The following is a 24,596-nucleotide window of genomic DNA, read 5'->3' on the forward strand; positions in this document are numbered from 1 at the left end:
GCAATGGTTGGAGTTTCAGTCCTACATTCGGTGGTAGGGAGGCAGGGCTGCACACTGCTGCATAATGGTGCAAATTCCGAACATCTTTTGCAGATGTGATCTGTTGTAAACGTAGAAGTTATAAAATCACTGTCCTCCCAGTAAGCAACCAAAGCTGTTCTTATTTTATGTTTGTTCGTTTTGTCCCCTTTTTTTGTTTACGGGTGCTATTTAGTAAGGAAAAAATAGGTCATTCACTGGTGAAGACGAAATTCAGGAGCTTATAATAATTTACTTGTGAACCAATATGGTGTGCTTCTGTTGAACTGTACTTCGCAATAAACCAGTGGAGACAGCGAGATAGGTAAATAAAATAATAAATCGTACCTCAATGTAAACACATAACTGTCTAACACAATGAAATACAAATATTTCCTGCCAGACGCAAGACTCGAAACCTGAGTCCACGCACTAGAGTCGCACACATAAGCCCATAGCCAAACCAACGTAAATACTTGACTTGGGTTGCGACGATCAGGCGGGACAGACCAACAGGCTCAACTGCTCCACATCATCTGGTAACATCACATGTTCAACATTTGTCACCCCCTTCTGACTATTTCCCGACATTAGCAGCCCCATGCATCTTATATTAAACTATTCATCTCAGCATCATCTACGCCACTTTGCTGCTTTTTAAACGTTAATAAGAATCACATGTATATTAAAATATAGTAAATGTAGAGTAAATGATAAATACTTAGTAAATTGGTCGTGTACATTTTGAGATTTTTGGAACAATGTTTCTTCTTTATACATTACTTATATGTTTATATTTGATACATATTAAAAGTACATAGCCTTGTCCATCTGTATGGTCATTAGAATATTGTGCAAAAATTTGAAGTAAACTGATCGAGAACATTTCGAGATTTTTGGTAATAAAAGTAGCCCCTTTATACATTACATGTTTATTTATATATATTATATATATTGAAAATAGGTATATGAAACACATGTTTATTCAAATGCAATGATGTGCGAGAGTTTGAAAGCAATCAGTGAAGAACTTTCAGAGGTGTCAGATTTTGAACAAATGAACATTTACAGTTTGATATACATTTCCCCCATAAATATTACATATATATTTATAAAGTGTATGTGGCGCCCCAGTAGCTATATAAAACCACATGCATATTAGACTGCAATGTAATGTAAAAATTTCAAATCAATTGGTGAATAACTTTCATAAATTTAAAATTTTGAGCAAACGAACATTTACATATTTATTTGCGAGACGTGGTATACCTAAATTGTTATGTTTGAACATTTTGTACATATTTATTTTATGTAATATGAGTGGTATGTCCAGTGTACAGTTGAAGGACGCTGTAGTCGAGAGAAGGGTACTTACTGACTTTTGTTGGACTGATCTATAGCACGATTCCTGAGAGGCATGAAGACTTAGAGTAAAAAAAAATTTTAAAATTAGGAATTATTTTTCGTTTTGGGAAACGGTGTAAAATGAGAGCAGATGGTGATGTTTAAAAGGAAATGTTATGTAGTGTGTGTAGGGCATGCTGCACTTATTCAAAGTTACAATTTGATTGGTCCTCTATGTGGGTGATTTTGCTAAATGGGGTGACAAACCACAGGAAACGATCACAGATTGCATAAGGAACAAAAAAGATCATATGGTCATATGCCCAGAATTGCGTAAACGCAAGTGAAAGGGGAAATAAAAGGTATTTGACAGTGCAGGTTTTCGTGATTGAAAGCACACATGAGAACACAATAGACAGATATGTATGTCCTGTCTGTTATAGCTGAACACTCAAGAGTTCTTTGAACTATAATACCATCATGCAGTAACCACATTACCTTACGTATCAGCAAAAGCACTCTTCCAGCAGGGGAGGAAGGCCACAGCCAAGTGCAGATATGTGTCTCACTTATGAGGCATTGTGAAAGATTGACTGGTCCTATGAGGCGGTCGCCAATAATCCCCTCCCACATACTGAGGTTGAAGTGGTGCTAATAATTCATTGCCACCATACCCTGAGGATTCTACATAGCCCACAGTACGCTGTCATGAAGATCGACGATACCACCGCTCATCTGTGAAGAGGACGGATTATAGAAATCCCAGTTGCATGGTGGCCTGTGCAATGAACCAGTGACAAAACTGTTGTATCAAATATCGATACAACCACATGTGTGTTACAAAGTTGGCAACGGAATTGCAAGTTTCATCAGACGCCAACAGCAGTCATATGGGACCTGTAGGACACAATGGTTCGTGCCAGCTGAGCCACACCTCCAGTTGTTCTAGCTAGGAGTGCCCTCTGCCTCTGCAATATAGGATGGCCAGCGGCTGCCAGACAGCCACAATCGCACTTGGAGCCTCTTCACTATACGATGCTATGTGGCGTCACCTAGTCGTGGCTCTGAATCCATCATTCGTGCTTTAGTACACAGAGTCTCATGATTGTTGACATTGATATCTGCACTCGGTCTCTTGCTGCATTATTTGTAATGAGTCTTCATATGCCTCGAGAAATCTTGTTTGTTGTGTTACCTTGTTTGCTGTTCAGTTCTGTTCCTGTCCAGCTTTCCTAAGACAACACTTGCTGCACCACTCTGTAGCCTACCTCTCCTTACCATTTTGTATGAAGTCGTACACAACAAAAACAGCCGCTGTGAAGGCAAGTGCATAAGATAACAAGCCCTGTATGTGTTTTAGGTGATACAGGCTGTGGCAGTTGTGGAGAATGTTCCACACAGTTTTCTGGCTTACCCCACGTTGGCAGGCCACCTGCTTGATGCTGATACTATGGACACTGTCAAGTATCTTTCATTTCCACCGCCATGTGGGTTCACCTCTCTTGGAATGCATTTCTAGTGAAATGACAGCGAGTCCTATGTTGCTCATTATCCTGTCTGCTATTCTTTTCTTTTCTTTCCCTTTTTTTTTTTTTTTTTTTTTTTTTTGCAGTTTGCCCGTTTTATCAAGATCATCTCATACAGTTCATGTTATCAAAGAAAGAATATAAAGCACTGATGATCGAAGACATCAGGACCTCCATCTTAATAGCATGCTGGTCCACCTTTGGAATGCAATACAGCAACCGTACTTCGCAGCATACACTGAAGAAGGCCTTGGTAGGTCTCTGAAGGTATGTGGTGCCAGATGTCTGTGCATAAGTCACGCAATTCCTGAAAATTGCGAACCAGTGGATTGTGGATGCAGAACAGATGCGCAATAGCGCTCCAGTTCTGTTCCTAGTATTCAGATCAGGTAAATCTGATGGCCAACGTATCAAATTGTGCTCACTATCACGCTGCTCAAACCCTGTAGTTTGGTTCTTCTCCTGTAATATGGACAATTATTTTGCTAAGATGCCATTGCTGTCGATGAAGATATCAAACCCTGACGTTAGTTGTGACATTCAAGAAGGAGTTGAGATATGCGATTCAACAGAGACAGCAAGACCAGCGACCATAAAATCCCTAATTATCTACATACATCATCAGGTAGGAGCAGCTTATATATATATATATATATATATATATATATATATATATATATATATAACATAGCTGTTAGGCACATAAATTGTGTTATGTATCAATCCAGAGTGTACCAACCAGTCAAATTTCGAACTGAATTGCAATGTAAAGTCTTCTTTCATTATTTGGTGAAACAAGCTCTTTGTTTACAAGCATTCACACAAGAGAAATTACACATACATTTTTATATTTACTTCGTCATTCTGGACGACTCTCTCTCTCTCTCTCTCTCTCTCTCTCTGTGTGTGTGTGTGTGTGTGTGTGTGTGTGTGAAATGAACCACATAACTGACCATATACTAACAGATTGTTTTTAGTGACCCTCAACAAAGAACAGTATTAAAACTTCGCTTGTAGCCAGCAACCAAACAATAAAAAATTATCAACATACAACATAATTATTCTTATAAACCTACAATGGAACTAATCAACCAACTTTCTCGCTCTTGTAGTGTAAATGCTACATGCAACAGTGTTATGTATTCGAGCGAATATCCGAGTTTATGTATCTTGTGAAGCCACTTCTTCCACAAAATTAAAGAGTAGTAATGGGAACAATAATTAAAGAAGAAAAGTACAGTTATTGCATTATGATGCAATCCACCTGAAGTTAATGAAGACACATGCAAAATCAACACCGCATTCTGTCTGAGAGTAACTTTTCTTTATTTCACTTCTCAGTTCTTTGTATAAACTGACAAGTTGGGATGTTTAAGATTCGTGTCTTTAGCGATATTTTCGAACAAATCCCAGCGAGCTTTAAGTGAGGCAGTTGGTGATATATGACTAATAGCCTCATTCCATTCCATCGTCGTTTTGGCAGTCAGCTGCTTGCGTGAAGTGTCTCCAAAGATTTGCACAATAGTCAATCCTCACCTGCCTTGCATTACACTCTTTGAGCCATGCGGTTGTGTGACAGTAGTATCTTCTTGGCAGGTTCCTTGGATGTAGCAAGAGGTAACACAGCCTGCAGCTATATGAATTGCATTAAGTTGTAGTCTTCACACGGGATGAGTTAGTTAACATTGACATTGAGGTGCATGTGGTTTGTGGTGTCACGTCCTATTATTTCATGTTGAGTCACAGTTGCCTCCTGTGAAACTCAAAAGAAGGCCTGCAATATTTCAGCGATTTGCTGCAAAGCATTGAACCAATAAGAAGCAAGAACGCTATCTAAATCACAAGCAGAACTTGTCAGACGCCAAATTGTATTTGGCACTTCACTTTTAGTTGAAGCGCATATTGTGTGAGATTTATACTATTATTTACACGCTATGGCTGTGTTCTGTTTCTAAGCATCGGCACACTTAGCATCTCCCAAAACCCAGTTGTTAGTGGTATGATTTGTTGAAACTAAATGATGATAAATATTATCAGTGGTTACAGAATTTTCATATTTACTTATTATCATGTTAAATCTCTTGTGTTGTGAAAGTTTGCCATTTTAAGGCAATGGCACATAGAAGATTCACCAAAAACATGTGATTCTTGATAGAATTTGTTATATTAGTAATAAAATATCAATTAATAATATATCAATGATTAAAGCCTTCAGAACATTGTAACTAAAATACTAGGGCTTTTGATTTTGGAGTTCAGTGTAATGCAGTTGGCAGAGGTACCAAGTTATGAAAAAAAGTGTAACAAATTCGCATCTTGCAGTATCATTTTTTTTCTTTTTTTGCCTTTGCATTTTCTTGTTAAATTTATAGAAATGTTGTCTTTAATATTTGATGTTATGGAAATATAAATATGCTCTCTCAAGAGTGAGTTTGTCCAGTTTCGTGAATTTCTATAAACTGATGTTCTTACTGACTGGACATGTAACATGTTGCCTTGTAACATGTTCACGGATCTATTTCAGTAAACTATGTGTGTAGTTTGGGAGCCAGATACAACCGACAGCTGCCACTAGAGAATTCTACAGTCGCAAATCACATTAACTATCACCTCATGTGACAGAGGCACTGTGTCCTTTGAGGTTGGACTTCCCATCTGCATCCACATCAACTTTAGCCACCTTGCCTCATGTGAGAATAGATTTATAGTTGGGAGTGTGGTACTTGGAGATTAAGGATGCAAGTAGACTAAGGATGCATACCCTATTATCCCATTTGTATTTTCCCTTGCTGAGATGTATCCATGCATTATATGTGAAATGTGTAGCAGCAACTAATTTTGCATTTGCTCCTAACTGTTTTCTTATTTTAGGTGAATATGTTTGCAAATAAGTGGCAGCCAAACAGTTTCCATTTGAGGGCATTGCTGCAGTGTTTATCCAGTATAGTGTGAGTCCAATGCAGGTATTTAGATGGTCATTTTAGTACATAAGGTTGCCACACTTCCATCATAGGAGTTCTTTTAAAAACAAGTTGCACTTTCACAGGCAAATAATTTTTGATGTGAGTGTTTTGTACCATTTCCATCCCTCCTACATGGTGCATAGTTTATGTGTTTGTGTGAGTTGTTAAAATTTTTAGTTTAAAGTAATCTGGTGTGTTACAGATTTGCACCAGTGTAGTCTTTCAGAGGTTGTTGTGAGCGGTCGTGACTATAGCCGTGTTAAAAGGGAGCGGCAAGGTTCTCAGCCCGAAAGCTCATACTGTCAAAAAAGAAATTTGTTATTTCTGCCTCTGAATAAATTTTAATTTGATATTTACAGGGTGCTTTCTGATTATAAATTTAAATCTGTTTAAAAAAAGGGCTTGTAGGAATAAAATTTCCATCTATTGAAAGAAAAATTAATTTGTTTTCATCAGCTACCCACTGGCAACTACTTCCACGCTCACATAGTGTGATTAAATGAATATATATATATATATATATATATATATATATATATATATATAATCAGGGTTATTCAAAAGTCATGCCATATACGACAAAAAGAGTGAATCAGAGCTCTGGAACTCCACTGATAAACTTTCAGAAGTGATAGCATGGACCAAAATAAAACAAAAAGGTGCCAAGTAAACTAGGGTTCTAAAGGTTCTAAAGCGCGTACCTTAAAAGCAATGAGTACTTGTTCAGAGATGAGAAGTGTTTCACAGTAGCAAAGACGAACAGATCATTGAGCTCGTAAGATATTTAGCAGTATGACAGTGGTCCTTCACTGGCCTGATTCGGTTGGGAAGGGTGTCACAAAGCCACTGTGTCCTCTCGTGAGGCAAGCTGGCCCACAAATGTTGCACATCCTCCTTGATATCCTGGACAGAGTTGATGTCCAACCTGCTTCCACGTATGTTCCACTCGGGACAGATGTCTGGTGCTGAGAGTGCCTCAACATCTTGCCGACAGTTCATAGAAGCATGTCTCATGTCTGAATGAGCATGGTCCTGTTGAAAAAACGCACCACAGCACTACCACATGTGCATGCATTTAGTATATAGGCATCTACAAATATTATAAGTTGTGGTTCATGGGATTTCTCAAATCAGAATACTGGCTTAGTTTACTCTGCAATTTTTTACACGTATCTAATATTTGGATGAGCACTGAGTGTGTACCAGTGTTTCTCTTATCGAAAATACTAACAAGAAATTTACTATATTGCGACATATGTACTCGAAAACTTACAGCTCTGCAAAGCTACGTGTTTCCTTAGTCAAAGCGGCTCAAGAATGTTATAATACTGATAATTTCTTGTCTGAAGCAACACTGTGACGTGATTTTCGTTCTGTGATAATACAAATGTCTATAAATCTATCAGCTATTGATATTATTGATAGATAAACATACAGAGTTTTTTCCTCCTATGAAGAATACTGTATTAATTGATCTTGATTTCCCTACATCTACATGCGTAATTCAATGATGCTTCAGCACTCTAGAAAGAGTAAAACTGTAGTTCTGTTCTACAATGCGTGAAAACAGGTTGTGTGAGTTCACAGAAGAAAAGTGATTGAAAAATTTGATTTTGTTACCATATTTTTTGACAAATTTGGGCAACAGCCTCGACGATTGTTATTCGCCTTCAAACAAGATCATGTGTGATTACATTTTCTGTAGTTCCATATAAATGTGGTTCGTCACGGTTACTCAATGATCAGAAGACAAATGACATCAGAAGCATTTACTAAACATCTATCGCCGTATCTGTTATCACATCGTGTTTCATTTTTTCTAACTCTTGGGGAAGTCGGAACTGTACGTCACCCCGACGGGCCAGAAATATCTTCATTGTTATTCATTGTTAGGTGCTTTATTCATTAATACTGGACACAGGTTCACTGAGCCACTACTGTGCAACTTTTTGAACGTTGCGGCTGGCAGCAGTTGACAACATTACATCATAGTCACGAAGGCTATCGACTTCGGCCGATATGTGTCGAGCAGAACTAAGAAGCAAAGTAAGAATGCTACAGGGACAGAACCGATAGAAATAGTTTTACTGATAGTATATCTTGTGTTTTTATTGTTTTGATTACAAGAAATTATGTTTTAAAAACCTGAATTTCAAAACAGTATTTTGTAAAAAATGAATTATCGTTGTACGTTTTATCACAAGTTCTGAAAAATGGAAATTTGTGATTTTTATTGCTTGGTGGGACGGAGGGATGTGGGAATGGCATGTACGGCTAAACAGGTGCGTTTCGGCACCTAAATTTTTGGAAATTAAGCACTGGAGTATATAGAGAGGTTATTCAAGGGAAATGAACTTGAAGAGTTGAGAAGAGGATGTAGATGGAGATGACAGAGCACTGAAAAACTTAAATCGAAACAAGGCCCCAGGAGTAGATGACATTCCGTCAGAATTAGTGATATCCTGGTGAGAGCTAGCCATGACAGAATTATTCCATCTGATATGCCAGATGTATGAGACTGGCGAAATACACTCAGACTTCAAGAAGAACATAATATGTTCAAATGTGTGTGAAATCTTATGGGACTTAACTGCTAAGGTCATCAGTTCCTAAGCTTACACACTACTTAACCTAAATTATCCTAAGGACAAACACACACACCCATGCCCGAGGGAGGACTCGAACCTCCGCCGGGACCAGCCGCACAGTCCATGACTGAAGCGCCTAAGACCGCTCGGCTAATCCCGCGTGGCGAAGAACATAATAATTCCAATTCCAAAAAAGCAGATGGTGACAGTTGTGAATATTACCGAGGTATCAGTTTAATAAGTCGTGGTTGCAAATAGTAACACGAATCCTTTACAAAACAGCGGAAAAATTGATACAAGCCGACCTCCGAGAAGGTCAGTTTGATTCAGGAGAAATGTAGGAAACACAAGGCAATATTGACCCTGTGACTTACCTCAGAAGATTTTAGTAAAGGCAAGCATACATGTTTAGCATTTGCACACTTAGAGAAAGCTTTTGACAAAACTGACTGCAAATACTCTTTGAAATTCTGAAGGTAGTATGGGTAAAACACAGGAAGCGAAAGGCTATTTACAACTTGTACAGAATCCAGACGGGAGTTATGGGAGTCGAAGGGCTGAGAAGGGAGTGAGACGGAATTGTAGCTTATCCTTCACACTATTCAATCTGTACATTGAGCAAACCAAAAAAAAATTTAGAGAAGGAATTGAAGTTCCGGGAGAGCAAATGAAAGCTATGAGGTTTATCGATGGCTGTAATTCTGTCAGAGACAGCAGAGGACTTCGAAGAGCAGTTGAATGGAATGGACGGTGTTTTGAAAGGGGGATATAAGTTGAACATAACAAAAGGAAAACAATAATAACGGACTGTTGTTGAACGAAATGAAGCGATGCTGAAGAAATTAGATTAAAAAACGAGACACTTTAAAGTAGTAGATGAGTTTTGCTATTTGTGCAGCAAAGTAGCTGATGATGGCTGAAGTAGAGAGGATATAAACTGTAGACTGCAAATGGCAAGAAAACCGCTTCTGAAGTAGAGAAATTTGTTAGCATCTGTTAGGAAGTTTTTTGAAGGAATTTGTATGGAGTGTAATCACGTATGGAAGTGAAACATGGATGATAAACATTTCAGACAAGAAGAGAATACAGGCTTTTGAAATATGGTGCTGCACCAGAATGCTGAAGATTAGGTGGGTCGATCGCACAACTAATGGGGAGGTAGTGAATAGAATTTGAGATCAAAGAAATCTGGGGCACAACCTGACTGGAAGAAGAGATCGGTTGATAGGACACATTCTGAGACATCAGGAGATCGCCAAGTTAGTATTGGAGGGAAATTTGAGGGTACAACACGTAGAGGATCCCGAAGAGACGAATACAGTAAGCAAATTGAAAACGATGTTGGTTGCAGTAGTTATTCAGATATGAATAGGCTTGCACAGGACAGAGCAGCATGGAAAGCTGCACCATGCCAATCTTCGGGCTGAAGGCCACAACAACAACAATATGAAATGGAATGACCATATAGGTTCGGCATAGGTAAAGTAGTTGGTAGACTTAAGTTGATTGGCAGGATGCTGGGGAACTGTAGTCAGCCTACATACAATTGCAGTCATTTATCATACTGTCCATATGTGAGTCAGAGTCATTTGCAGAGTATCGGTGAAGATGCAGATATGTAATAAATGTGAAAGTAAATCTGCATTTCAGTAAAGAGTACTGTTTCTTCCTACCGTGAACGGGTGGCTTGTGTACACGGATCAGTTTGTCATCATGGCTCGAGGGGTCATTTCAAGCCTATACAATGCGTTAGCTGACACATTGGAGAAAGTAGGGTTGGGCCGGCCGACGTGGCCGAGCGGTTTATGCGCTACAATCGGGAACCGCGCGACCGCTACGGTCGCAGGTTCGAATCCTGCTTCTGGCACGGATGTGTGTGATGTTCTTAGGTTAGTTAGGTTTAAGTAGTTCTAGGTTCTAGGGGACCGATGACCTCAGAAATTAAGTCCCATAGTGCTCAGAGCCAAAGTAGGGTTGTCAATGCTGGAAGTTTCGTCTCAAGTAGCCATATGCTACTGCAACATCATTCGATCATGTGGCAGAAAACACAAAGTTCAGGTCGTCTTGGTGTCCTGAGGCGAACTGCATCAGGTGATGTCTGCTGTCTACAAATTAAGGCTAGTAGGTACGTACCTAGTGGATAATTCCACTGGACTGCATGCTGCTGTTTTGGGGGGAAATGGAAGGCTGGTCAAACCAGACAGCACACAGCCATATTCACACGATCAGGTCGACGTCTGTGTGTCCATTATGTTGCAGCGAAACCCACAAATCAGATGTCGCAATCTATTGAGAGGCGCAGATGTGCTGCCTAGAAAATCCTTGCTGTGATAGCACCCTGTCATACGGCAAGTCTGCCGTGGGGATGGGTCTCATTTCCACATGCCGTGGCACAACACTCCACTTAATACACCTACATGAGTGGAGGCATGCCCCTGTTACAACAAAGCTGTGCGGAGCGACAATAAATACTCGTCACTCAGCCCTGATCAGCACTGGTACTCGAAGTTCCTACTATGGCTGACGTCGTAATACTGTCCACGCAAGCCGATGGTCCCACACGGCTCTAGCAGCTTCAGTTTCACCTAGCAGCATCATCATCTAGCCACTGATTATAGCCTCCCGAAACGAAAGTGCAGGATCATTTATTTACAATTTTTCACATTTTTTTCCCCCTTGGGAGAAACGTTTCACGACGAAGTGAAATCTGAATAAAAACCGAATAACAGTGAGATGCGAGTAAAAGATCTGTGCACTGAACATTATAACCACGTGTATGAAGTATTACCCCGGAGAGGGTATTATGTAATGTCATCTTTCTCTTTTTGCTATGAACTGAAATGATCGTATGGCATTTATTGGCCGGGATATCCCCTTCGGGGCTCGGCCGCCGTATTGCAAGTCTTTTTGGTTGTCACCATTTCGGCGACTTGCGTTCAGTGATGATGAAAATGATGATGACGAACACACAAATGCCAGTCCCCTGCCGGGAATCGAACTTGGGCCCACTTGCATTGTAGCCGGTAGCGCTACCATTACGCTACGGAGGCGGACCTTTTTGCTATAAAGAAGCGGGATCAGCAGCCACAAACTGTCTTACGTTTTGTTTCCTGTCGAATGCAGTCGCTGTATCTAACGGAAGTGAAATTAAGGTGTGCAACTGTATAATTGAAGTTTAATATACATGGTGTATCATAATTAATGGCGTAAACGCATAAGTTGAAAGTACACGATACTAGAAGCAAAAAAATCTCAGTAAACATAGGGTCGAAAATGCATACCTTAAGAGCTACGAGCAATTTTGTATCTTCGATACTGTGAAGCAAATCTCTTCTCCTACAAGCTCTTTGCTTTCTGTATTTTGCGAAACAAGGAAAAAATGTCCACTAAACTATGCTCTAAAATGCATACCTTAAGAACTATTGCACGTGCTCATCTTCGCTACTTAGAAACACAACTCTTCTAATGAACAATTGTTAGTAACTTTTAAGGTATGCATTTTAGAGCAAATGTTTACTGGACATTGTTCCTTGTTTTGTTCCATACCAGTACTTCCCAGAATATAGAAAGCAAGGGCTTGCAGTAGAACAGATTTGCTTTACGGCATCGAAGATGAAAAATTGCTCGTAGCTCTTAAGGCATGCATTTTCGCCCCTATGTTTACTGAGACTTTTTTGCTTCTAGTATCGTGTACTTTAAACTATATGCATTTACGCCATTAATTATGATACACTCTGTATGTATTAGATATTGATTCAGTTATTGTTTATAGAAACCTTGCATCCCCTATGTTGTGATTTTAATTATTTCAGAATCTCTAGCATTTTCTAACTGCTGCGTCGCCAGCTAACAGAGCATCGCTGGTGGACAATACGGACCCATTACGCGGCAAATACAAATTTACACAAATATTGTTTTTTACCGTTTACAGTAACAGCAGGAAACTATCTAAAATTGTTTCACTGAAGGGTGTCTATCAGAACATCAAGATATTTTTCAGGTTTTCTCAGTTCTTACAGATGGGAATTTAAATAATGTAAATTACGTTTGGCCCCGTCAATGGTAGAAGTGATTTTAAGTTAAGTTTTCAAAGGTCGTATGCAGAATAACATTTGCTTTAATTATTTCGCTCTTGTTCTACGGAAGCCATACCACAACAGAAAGATTTATCACAAATACTGAACAGGCTTCCAGTCAGTCACATTAATACTAAACTGACCGGTATGGCGAAAGACAAAGTATGGTCTACAAGCCACAACAAGATGTGATGATTCTGGGTCTCAAGCTGGCGTCACCATGGGAAGACGTCCATTAGGGTGTCTTCCTCCGACAATCCAGGCGACTCTAAGGGTCCTCGGTTCGGCGTACGAGATATGAACGTCTAAACTGCTGTTGACCGTCACTGTGTCGTAAGCACGCTACCAGAAATTGGGCTGCAGTAGCGACCGCTGCCTGGATGACCACACACGCCACCGAGACGCCGTCATCAACGTCTGTACGGAAGTCTTGCAGAACAGAGGTTGTTCTCGACTCCGTTCTCGCTGTTGTATTGGCAGGATGCAACCCAATGTTCCTGCACGTGCCAGTCTACGGCAGAAGCCGTCTTGGCTTATAGACGTATCCGCATTGCCGACATCACTACAGTTACGAGAGACAGTGCTAACACCACCCAGCATCGCGGTGCGCCAACAAGGTGAAATGAATCCTTGATCATTAGTGTTGGGCTCTCTTCACTGAGGCGTGTAGGGTTTGTATGATACCTGATGGTTGTTGTAGGAAATTGTGGGGGCAGTGTACTTCTCAGATATGCAGTGCTACATGTTCAACAAGCAGGCGAAACAGCATCCTATACAAATGTCAGACGCCTCTCATTGATCCTATTACATATTTTCCAGCCACACAGTCAACTTTTTAGCAATGGTATCGTCTTTTAGGACGACATTGCAAGGGCACACCGCGACACTCTACCCACCCCGTGAACACCTTCTTCTGGGAGGCAGAACTCAGTCGACTGGAATGGCCTATGGTATCTGTTGACATTAACCTGCCTGAAGCATGCCTGGGACCAGTTGAGACTTGTAGTGGATTGCCGATGTAAACCACCCACCGTACTGGATGGCCTTTAGAGAGCCACCGTTGAGGAGTGGAATGACAGTCACCGAGCCAAGGAGGAGCTAAGATTGTTATAATGCATGGACTGTGTAAGGCGGTAATGTCATTTTGGTTCTTCCGTGTTATCGATGTGCACATCAGAGAGAGAGAGAGCAAGTTACGTTACTGGTAAGCAATCTTTGGTCTTGTCGTGGCAGTCTTTGTCTCTGCGCAGTCTGATACATTCTTAGTTGAAGGTGATAGGTGGTGGACGTATTCATTAGTGCCATATCGACTTCTGACTGTATCTGTTAAATAAAGATTTATTAGAAACGACAACAAGAATGAATATGATATATGCAATGAAAGGTGAAAGGAATATAAATTTTGAATAACGTGATTGTTTTTGAAGAGAAGAAGTTTGAGGTAAGACTGCAGCACTGCCCACCTATTTGTCGGAATGATTATTGTCAACTAGTTAACTTACTGAAATCTGAGAGAAAGACCACCGCACTTCCCTGGGTCATGCAGTAACATATTAACTGATTAAGCTGTTTGGTTTTTAATAGAAATTCTCTGTTAACACTGTACCATTTTTGAATCATTGTTCACTTTATTAATCACAGTATTGTTCAGACCAATGTTCTGTGTGAAGATCATGCGAACTTTTATTCTGTCTTTTCGAATATGTATTTCATTCTAAAATCCTTGTCTTTGAATATCATTTCATAAGAATAATTACTATACCCACCCCACCGTTTATCATTACGCATTACCGCATGCAGCGGTTTGAATGTGTATTTGAAAACAGAAGTCTAGCTTAGTCGCTGCCTCCTTACTGTTTGCCGCTGTGCTTTCGAGAAATCCGCAACAATGTTCTCAAGACGCAAGGTCAGTCGAAATTTTGATTAGGGCCAGGATTATTGTTTTACTTCCTTGCACATTTTATACAAAGACAAGCTGCATTCAGATCAGTTAAACTTCAGTTCAAATTATGTTCTGTTTCGTCAAAGGTTAGCATATGAGTGTAAATTGGATAACAGTTTATGGGTAGTTAGTTTTTAGGTAATATGTAAACTTTTATAGAGTGGGGGGTAAAGTTCGACTAAATTTCATACAGAAAAAAATATAGTGGGGAGGTTACATATGTCGTCCTTCTGCCACGATATTTCGTTGCTTCTTTTGGTGATGATGATGAGCGTTTGGCGTCATTGGCCGGGAGGCCCCTTGCGGGGCAGGTCCGGCCGCCTTGGCGCAGGTCTTATTACATTCGGCGCCACATTGGGCGACCTGCACGCCGGATGGGGATGAAATGATGATGAACACAACACAACACCCAGTCCCTGAGCGGAGAAAATCTCCGACCCAGCCGGGAATCGAACCCGGGCCCAGAGGACGGCAATCCGTCACGCTGACCACTCAGCTACTGGGGCGGACACTTCTTTTGGTAATAAATAGTGTTGAATTTCTCGAAAGCAAAAATACCGCTGCGCTAATTTTACTAATGTCATACATCTTTTCTCAGAAAATTCGTTTAAAATTCTGTGTTCAGTTCATTAAATTTTGTGTTGTCTGACGATTATCGATTACTTCGTTGCGTAAGCAGTTGACATAATAGTAAAAGTTATGTGTGGATTTCTTTCATTGTTGAGTATCTTTGTGCTCAATGCTAAAGTTTTGTTTTTGTTTGTTTGCTCATTGTAGCAATTTTGTTTTTCCAAGAAATAGTGTTTCATCATGCTTGGTACAACAGAAAACAATAAGAAAGTTTTTCATAGCACAAGACTAAATAACGAGTCGGTACAGGATGAGATAAACCACCTTGAGAAATTAGCAGATGCCAATAGTTTACACGAGACTGCAGAAAATTGCGCGGATCGACAACTATTAACCAATTTAACGAACAATTATGAAACAGAACAAACAATGGACAATGAAAACGTGAATTCTGAAGTTGAGTCGGTCGGCGATAAATCGCCAGTCTAGCGAAAGCTTACACAATCGTGCGAAAGTTTACAACTGGTAACAGACACATCAGAATCACGTTTTGGGTCAATGTTTTTTGAACGAACGCAAAAATCACCTTCAGTGAACAATCATACGGAACCACACTGCGCGAATCCGAAAAATTTTCTAGAATAAATACGCCACATGCTTAAAGAAACACAAGATGAGATGCTAACAAAATCACAAGAAAAAGATAGTAAATTAGTTATGGAAGAAATATGAAAATCACAGGAAGAGAATAGAAAATCGTTTAGGGAAGAAACTAAAAATGACCTTCAATCAATAATTCGCACTTTTGCAATAGGTTACGTGACCTTGAAACAGAACATGAAAACTTAAATCAGCGCCATGACAAGAACGAATTGTTAGCTAAAATCAACACTGTAGTTCCGAGTGGGATAGTTACACAGATAAAATAACAGAACGAACGTCTTAACACAACGGTAAAAGAAATTAGCGAACAAGTGGAAACTTTGACAATAAATTTTGAAGAACAAAAAGAATAACTTTGTACGTTAACAAACAACACATTAGCCAACACAAGGTTTAACAGTGAAACCAATCTGCGCAATGACAAAATAGAAAAACTAGCCAAAGTAAGCAATGTAATACCCTGTATGATTACAACTCATAGAGAACAAAAAATCGAACACCTTGCTATACCAACGTGTGAAGAACACGAACAAACAGCTATTATCATTTCGAACAACATATGCCGAAACTCAGATAACATTTCTCTAGTTTGTTCTTCACGTATAAAGCAAAGTGAAGCTTTGAAATAGCGTACAGACGTTCATGTAAAACTTAGGGACCAACAGCTTACACATTATGAAAGAAAATGCAAGTGTGATGATCTTGGTCACTCTTAATCATATTTTGGCAGTTTCGTTATCTGTATGTATTCATGGTATTCAGGTGACTTTTCTCGAGAACACAGTTCCTCTCGCAGTCGAGAGGAACTGGGCGACGTACCAGTAAGTTTTATGGATATAGAACGTACCAGTAAGTTTTATGGATATAGAAAGCTTACAGTTACGTTTACAAAAATTTTCACACAGACAACTTAGGCGATTATTTTCGTATACAAAAATGCAGTTACACACAAGACAGTGAACAGTCTGCACGCAATTATACAGAGCACTGGAGCAAAATAACCACGGAAAGAAGTAACAATCAATTCCAAGCATATTATTACGTTCAAATATAGGTGTGGGATCTATTACATTTTTCTGGATACATCGATTGGCGAACGATGCCTCCCCGAGCTGCGTGTTAACTATTTTTCAGTTTCTTGGTACACTAATCTTTTCTTATTATCCTTATAGTCGCTACGTGCAAGGAACTTTCTGCTACTATCCTAATGTAAATATGTTGAAAGTAATTTTGGTGACTTGAGAGCTATGATTAAGAATGTGTCATATTAGCGACTAAGTACATTCCGATACTGACAAACTGAAAACTTTGATTGCAAGGATTTCGTGACAGTAACAAAAATTTGACCCAGTTAAAAAATGTTAAATTGAAAAATCATTCGCATTTAATAAATATTTGATCCTGTTAGCAAAAGCTGTAGAGTTAAAACAAACGGCATTTCCATTTGATGTTCTACCGTGACACATACATAACAATAAGCGACAGAAATGTACTACAGAGCAGCAACTTGCAATTCCGGCAGTAAATAATAAGTCACTTCAGACAAAATTTACCGCTGCTACAGCACTAAACTTTGATTACTTGTAGAAATATCTGGGACATCTTATTGATCGTCCCAGGAATTGTGATCTCGGTAAATATTTTCTAAGACGTAGTTTTTGGAAGTGAAATACAGATTGACGAAACAAATACACAGCCTTGAACATCATCACTTTTACAGACAGAAGTAGTAGACATAAGTTATAAAATTAAAGATTTAGTAAAAGTTCTTATGAAATATACAGATGAATGAGATAGTAGTTGTGTTGTCCAAATGGAAAGTCTGTTTTGCAAATAATAATGGTACTGATGAAATGCAAGTATACGAAGGATTTCCTACCAGTTCAAGGAATAATTACAAGTTGTTAAAGGTAAGATTGTGTTGTCTGATGGAAAACAGCGTCCGAGTAGTATCCGTTTTTGTGGAGATTTTCTTTTCATTATCGGGTGTGCAGTAATGAAGGCTTGTTTGCTCTGTAGTGTTATTTATGAAGTGTGACTGTGGACTGTTTCACGTGTGAGGATTAATTAATGAAACAGAGCAGGGAGTATTTACTATTACGACTCAAATGGCTCTGAGCACTATGCGACTCAACTGCTGAGGTCATCAGTCGCCTAGAACTTAGAACTAATTAAACCTAACTAACCTAAGGACATCACACACATCCATGTCCGAGGCAGGATTCGAACCTGCGACCGTAGCGGTCGCTCGGCTCCAGACTGTAGCGCCCAGAACCGCACGGCCACTCCATTTACTATTATGTACGATATAAGGATATTGTGAGATGCAAGGTTATTACGGTGATGATACAGTAGAGATAAATCTGTTGAAAGTCTTAGTGATTATTGACGATGATCATGAGGATAACGACGATAATACAGTAGAAAGACGGTATGATTAGGAATTATGATATGTTATAAGGAATGAATAGGTAATGGTTAGGGCATATGTTAGGAAGCCTGTTTTTTTAAGTTTTTTCTTTGCATGGATATATTTCATTACCTTGTATGTAGTAAAGGGAAGGTGATGAACAGTAATGTGGTTAGTAGCGCAACAGAGATCTGAAATGGTTAGTAACACCAGTCTGGTAAAAGGCAGCACGCTATTTACTAAAATGGTACCCAGGTGAGACAACTATATTCACCTGTTTCTAAAATATTTCTTGCACTAGAGCGCACAGTAACAGCGATAAACAATGCTATTGCACTGCATGCCAGACGGACTCCCGTCGTGCGCCAGGCAACTTTTGACAGGAATCGAGCGATTTGTTGCCACCATACGTACGCTTAGTTTACAAACTGTTCCGCACTTCGAAATTTCATCTAGAAAACGAATAAGAATAAATAATTTCTAATAAAATGAACATTGACAGTATTTTTAAACCAGTTCTGAGACGTTACACAGATTATCAACAATGTGTTGTTCGCCTGAGAAATATTTTTGGTTTGCTGTGTTGTACGCTTGAGAAGTATTTTTGGTTGTACACAAGCTGCCTGTTTGCTTCTTGCCCTTGTGCTTTCGAGAAATCTGCAACAATGTAGCCAAGACGCAAGGTCAGTGGAAATTTTGGGCGCCCCCGGTAGCTGAGTGGTCAGAGCGACATAATGTCAATCCTAAGGTCCCCGGTTCGATTCTCGGCTGGATCGGCGGTTTTCTCCGCTCAGAGGCTAGGTGTTGTGTTGTCATAATCATCATCATTTCATCCCCATCGACGCGCAAGTCGCCGAAGTGGCGTCAAATCGAATGACTTGCACCCGGCTAACGGTCTACCCGACGGGAGGCCTAGTCACACGACATTTACTTATTTATTTATTTTGTGGAAATTGATTAGGGCGAGATAATTATTTTACTTCCGTTGTGCATTTAATACAAAGATAAGCTACACTTAGATCAGTTACAATTCACTTCAAATTAGCCTCTGTTTAGTCAAAGGCTAGCATACGAGTGTAAATTGGATAACAATTTATGGGTACATAGGTTTTGGTAATACGCAGACTTTATATTATAGAGTGGGAGGTAAAGTTGGGCTAAATTTCGTAACAGAAACAAAATTTAGTAGGGAGGATACAAATGGATCAACGCTGTATCGAATGTTACAGAGCAGCAGACTTCGTATTCACAGATGTATGTACTTTGGACCTTGCCGTTGGTGGGGAGGCTTGCGTGCCTCAGCGATACAGATAGCTGTACCGTAGGTACAACCACAACGGAGGGGTATCTGTTGAGAGGCCAGACAAACGTGTGGTTCCTGAAGAGGGGCAGCAGCCTTTTCAGTAGTTGCAAGGGCAACAGTCTGGATGATTGACTGAGCTGGCCTTGTAACAATAACCAAAACGGCCTTGCTGTGCTGGTACTGCGAACGACTGAAAGCAAGGGGAAACTACGGCCGTAATTTTTCCCGAGGGCATGCAGCTTTTACTGTATGATTAAATGATGATGGCGTCCTCTTGGGTAAAATATTCCGGAGGTAAAATAGTCCCCCATTCGGATCTCCGAGCGGGGACTACTCAAGAGGATGTCGTTATCAGGAGAAAGAAAACTGGCGTTCTACGGATCGGAGCGTGGAATGTCAGATCCCTTAATCGGGCAGGTAGGTTGAAAATTTAAAAAGGGAAATGGATAGGTTAAAGTTAGATATAGTGGGAATTAGTGAAGTTCGGTGGCAGGAGGAACAAGACTTCCGGTCAGGTGACTACAGGGTTATAAACACAAAGTCAAATAGGGGTAATGCAGGAGTAGGTTTAATAATGAATAGGAAAATAGGAATGCGTGTAAGCTACTACAAACAGCATAGTGAACGCATTATTGTGGCCAAGATAGACACGAAGCCCATGCCTACTACAGTAGTTCAAGTTTAAATGCCAACTAGCTCTGCAGATGACGAAGAAATTGAAGAAATGTATGATGAAATAAAAGAAATTATTCAGATTGTGAAGGGAGACGAAAATTTAATAGTCATGGGTGACTGGAATTCGAGTGTAGGAAAAGGGAGAGAAGGAAACGTAGTAGGTGAATATGGATTGGGGCTAAGAAATGAAAGAGGAAGCCACCTGGTAGAATTTTGCACAGAGCACAACTTAATCATAGCTAACACTTGGTTTAAGAATCATGATAGAAGATACTAAAAGGTATCAGATAGATTATATAATGGTAAGACAGAGATTTAGGAACCAGGTTTTAAACTGTAAGACATTTCCAGGGGCAGATGTGGACTCTGACCACAATCTATTGGTTATGACCTGTAGATTAAAACTGAAGAAACTGCAAAAAGGTGGGAATTTAAGGAGATGGGACCTGGATAAACTGAAAGAACCAGAGGTTGTACAGAGTTTCAGGGAGAGCATAAGGGAACAATTGACAGGAATGGGGGAAAGAAATACAGTAGAAGAAGAATGGGTAGCTTTGAGAGATGAAGTAGTGAAGGCAGCAGAGGATCAAGTAGGTAAAAGGACGAGGGCTAGTAGAAATCCTTGGGTAACAGAAGAAATATTGAATTTAATTGATGAAAGGAGAAAATATAAAAATGCAGTAAATGAAGCAGGCAAAAAGGAATACAAACGTCTCAAAAATGAGATCGACAGGAAGTGCAAAATGGCTAAGCAGGGATGGCTAGAGGACAAATGTAAGGATGTAGAGGCTTATCTCATTAGGGGCAAGATAGATACTGCCTACAGGAAAATTAAAGAGACCTTTGGAGATAAGAGAACCACTTGTATGAACATCAAGAGCTCAGATGGAAACCCAGTTCTAAGCAAAGAAGGGAAAGCAGAAAGGTGGAAGGAGTATATAGAGGGTCTATACAAGGGCGATGCACTTGAGGACAATATTATGGAAATGGAAGAGGATGTAGATGAAGATGAAATGGGAGATACGATACTGCGTGAAGAGTTTGACAGAGCACTGAAAGACCTGAGTCGAAACAAGGCCCCCGGAGTAGACAACATTCCATTGGAACTACTGACGGCCTTGGGAGAGCCAGTCCTGACAAAACTCTACCATCTGGTGAGCAAGATGTATGAAACAGGCGAAATACCCTCAGACTTCAAGAAGAATATAATAATTCCAATCCCAAAGAAAGCAGGTGTTGACAGATGTGAAAATTACCGAACAATCAGTTTAATAAGTCACAGCTGCAAAATACTAACTCGAATTCTTTACAGACGAATGGAAAAACTAGTAGAAGCCGACCTTGGGGAAGATCAGTAGAAATACTGGAACACGTGAGGCAATACTGACCTTACGACTTATCGTAGAAGAAAGATTAAGAAAAGGCAAACCTACGTTTCTAGCATTTGTAGACTTAGAGAAAGCTTTTGACAATGTTGACTGGAATACTCTCTTTCAAATTCTAAAGGTGGCAGGGGTAAAATACAGGGAGCGAATGGCTATTTACAATTTGTACAGAAACCAGATGGCAGTTATAAGAGTCGAGGGACAAGAAAGGGAAGCAGTGGTTGGGAAGGGAGTAAGACAGGGTTGTAGCCTCTCCCCGATGTTATTCAATCTGTATATTGAGCAAGCAGTAAAGGAAACAAAAGAAAAATTAGGAGTAGGTATTAAAATTCATGGAGAAGAAATAAAAATGTTGAGGTTCGCCGATGACATTGTAATTCTGTCAGAGACAGCAAATGACTTGGAAGACCAGTTGAACGGAATGGATGGTGTCCTGAAGGGAGGATATAAGATGAACATCAACAAAAGCAAAACGAGGATAATGGAATGTAGTCGAATTAAGTCGGGTGATGTTGAGGGTATTAGATTAGGAAATGAGACACTTAAAGTAGTAAAGGAGTTTTGCTATTTGGGGAGCAAAATAACTGATGATGGTCGAAGTAGAGAGGATATCAAATGTAGACTGGCAATGGCAAGGAAAGCGTTTCTGAAGAAGAGAAATTTGTTAACATCGAGTATAGATTTAAGTGTCAGGAAGTCATTTCTGAAAGTATTTGTATAGAGTGTAGCCATGTATGGAAGTGAAACATGGACGGTAAATAGTTTGGACAAGAAGAGAATAGAAGCTTTCGAAATGTGGTGCTACAGAAGAATGCTGATGATTAGATGGGTAGATCATATAACTAGTGAGGAAGTATTGAATAGGATAGGGGAGAAGAGAAGTTTGTGGCACAACTTGACCAGAAGAAGGGATCGGTTGGTAGGACATGTTCTGAGACATCAAGGGATCACCAATTTAGTATTGGAGGGCAGCGTGGAGGGTAAAAATCGTAGGGGAGACCAAGAGATGTATACACTAAGCAGATTCAGAAGGATGTAGGTTGCAGTAGGTACTGGGAGATTAAGAAGCTTGCACAGGATACAGTAGCATGGAGAGCTGCATCAAACCAATCTCAGGACTGAAGACCACAACAACAACAACATGTACTATTCAAACAAACTGTCCTTATTTCCGTTGCTTGTTTGTTTGTATTTAGCAGTAAAGTATTTTTTAAGACCTGTTCCTTCATTCCCTGCCCCATGTGAAAGTGTGAGTATACACATCCGCAGGTATGTAGGTGGTGCAGTGATGCACAATTCGGGTCAATTCTAGAGTCCGATTCCACCGTCGGCTTTGAACAAAGACGTCATGCCTATGGCAGAGACGCTACATAAAGGCAATTTTTTAAAGCAGTTGATCATATTCGTTAACGACAAATTATACCGACAACAATTAAAGGTAATGAAAATAAATAAGAACATAAAAAGAGAAGTATAAATGTCATAAATAAAGTATCATCGTAATTTACGCAAGCAAGAAAAGCGCAGAGAACCTTTAAATCCAGTACAGTATAGCGAATGGTGAAGTCATAACATTATGAATCACCGTTAACTTTTATTACTAACTGTTGAATCTAACGGGACGAGTAAACAAGTAACGAAAATTTACAAAAAGTAGGATCTAACAAATAGTGGAATCGGTAACTGGAACTGACCTATATAGGTTAATTCTAGTTACCTATACCAACCATTCCATGATTCGTTATTGGCATCGTTTTAACAACAAGTGTGTACACTGAAGTGCTACAGGATTTCTGCATATGCTATTACTATCTTCATTACTATGAAAAAGAGAAAAATTTGGAAGCTGTACCTACAACACTTATTAGTTTTCGTAGTAGTTATGAGATCAATAAGAAATCGTACAAAAACGTAGTCCACAGATTTACTGCAAAAATGTCCAAAATTATGAACAATCGAAAAGTTGGAATGGGTAGCTATAATTGACTTCCTATGTAGGTCAATTCTGGTTACTGATTCCAGCCATTCGATCACTCATTAATTAGGTCGTTTTTTCAGCACGTGTGTGCACTGAAATGTAGGCTAATGTGATTTCTGCGTTTGTAATTGCTCCTTGAACTACTTCAAAAAGTTATTAATATTGGAATCGCTATATAAATTATTTTTGTAGTTTTAGGCACTGAAACGTAATACCATTTCTACAGTTGTAATTGCTCTCAAAAACTACTGCAGTGTATAGCAAAAATTGGAATGGGGTAACTAGAATTGACCTATGTAGGTCATTTCTAGTTACTGATTCCAGTTTTTGCTGTATACTGCAGAGAGCAATTACAACTGTAGAAATCGCATTACGTTTCAGTGCTTACAACTACAGAAGTGAGAGATTTTTTTGAATGGTCACCATGCATTTGTGGGTGTGAAGGGACTACACTTAGTATTTACAAAAAAATCTGAGCTTCCGTTTAGAAGGGCACTTCACCTCTAGCGCTCTACATTTACCCTACAGCGCCTGCGTGTCCCCCTACCTCTACCACTCCCCCTACGCATGCCCTGCTGACTGCGCATCTACCGACCACGGTATTTTGTGCGGACTTTACGGAGGCGGACTGAGAGACTCGTTCTGCAAGCAGCGGGACGAGTCGAGCTCAGTGGCGTCTTACCTGTGTGCAGGCCGCATTGCAGATGGTCTGCCCGGCTTGACTGCACGTGGAGGCTGCCAGCTGCGTCCGGTAGTTGAGCTGCGCCAGGAAGCTGAGCGCCGCCCTCTGGGGTGGCGAGGCGGAGCTCTGGGACGCCGTCGCCTGCAACACAGACCACAGCCAGGCGAGTTAAACAACAGCGACGCTGTTCACCACACCGCAGTGCCTCGTCTGCCGGACGTATTGAAAACCTACCTCCATCTTTGGCTGCGCCTGCAAATGCAAACGAACAAGTGGCTTTAACTCTTTATAGGATAGTGGTCGATATATTGCCCACCTACCATAAGTGTGAAACCGTGTACGTTTTCTATAGAAAAATGACCCTTAAAGATGCATCATTTGTTGCTAAATGGATGGTGTACTCTCGAGCGACCACTTTTTGTTTGCTGAGGTTGGTAGAACATTCTTATTGAAATGGTGGTTGGCTAGGCGAC

At 40.0% G+C, this 24,596-nt stretch overlaps 1 protein-coding gene across 1 annotated transcript in view; it reads right to left on the bottom strand.

The window, feature by feature from the left end:
• LOC124803177 overlaps positions 1-24,363 on the bottom strand; it is a 60,183-nt gene extending 35,820 nt beyond the window's left edge. Inside the window, exons 1-2 of the mRNA XM_047264361.1 lie at positions 24,358-24,363; positions 24,124-24,264 (exon numbers count right to left, since the gene is read on the bottom strand). Coding sequence (XP_047120317.1) covers positions 24,124-24,264; positions 24,358-24,363 — 147 coding nt within the window. The remainder of the gene's footprint in view (positions 1-24,123; positions 24,265-24,357) is intronic.
• Positions 24,364-24,596: the final 233 nt, after the last annotated feature.

This window comes from Schistocerca piceifrons, chromosome 6 (assembly GCF_021461385.2).
Source record: "Schistocerca piceifrons isolate TAMUIC-IGC-003096 chromosome 6, iqSchPice1.1, whole genome shotgun sequence".
Classification (NCBI taxonomy): Eukaryota; Metazoa; Arthropoda; class Insecta; order Orthoptera; family Acrididae; genus Schistocerca; species Schistocerca piceifrons.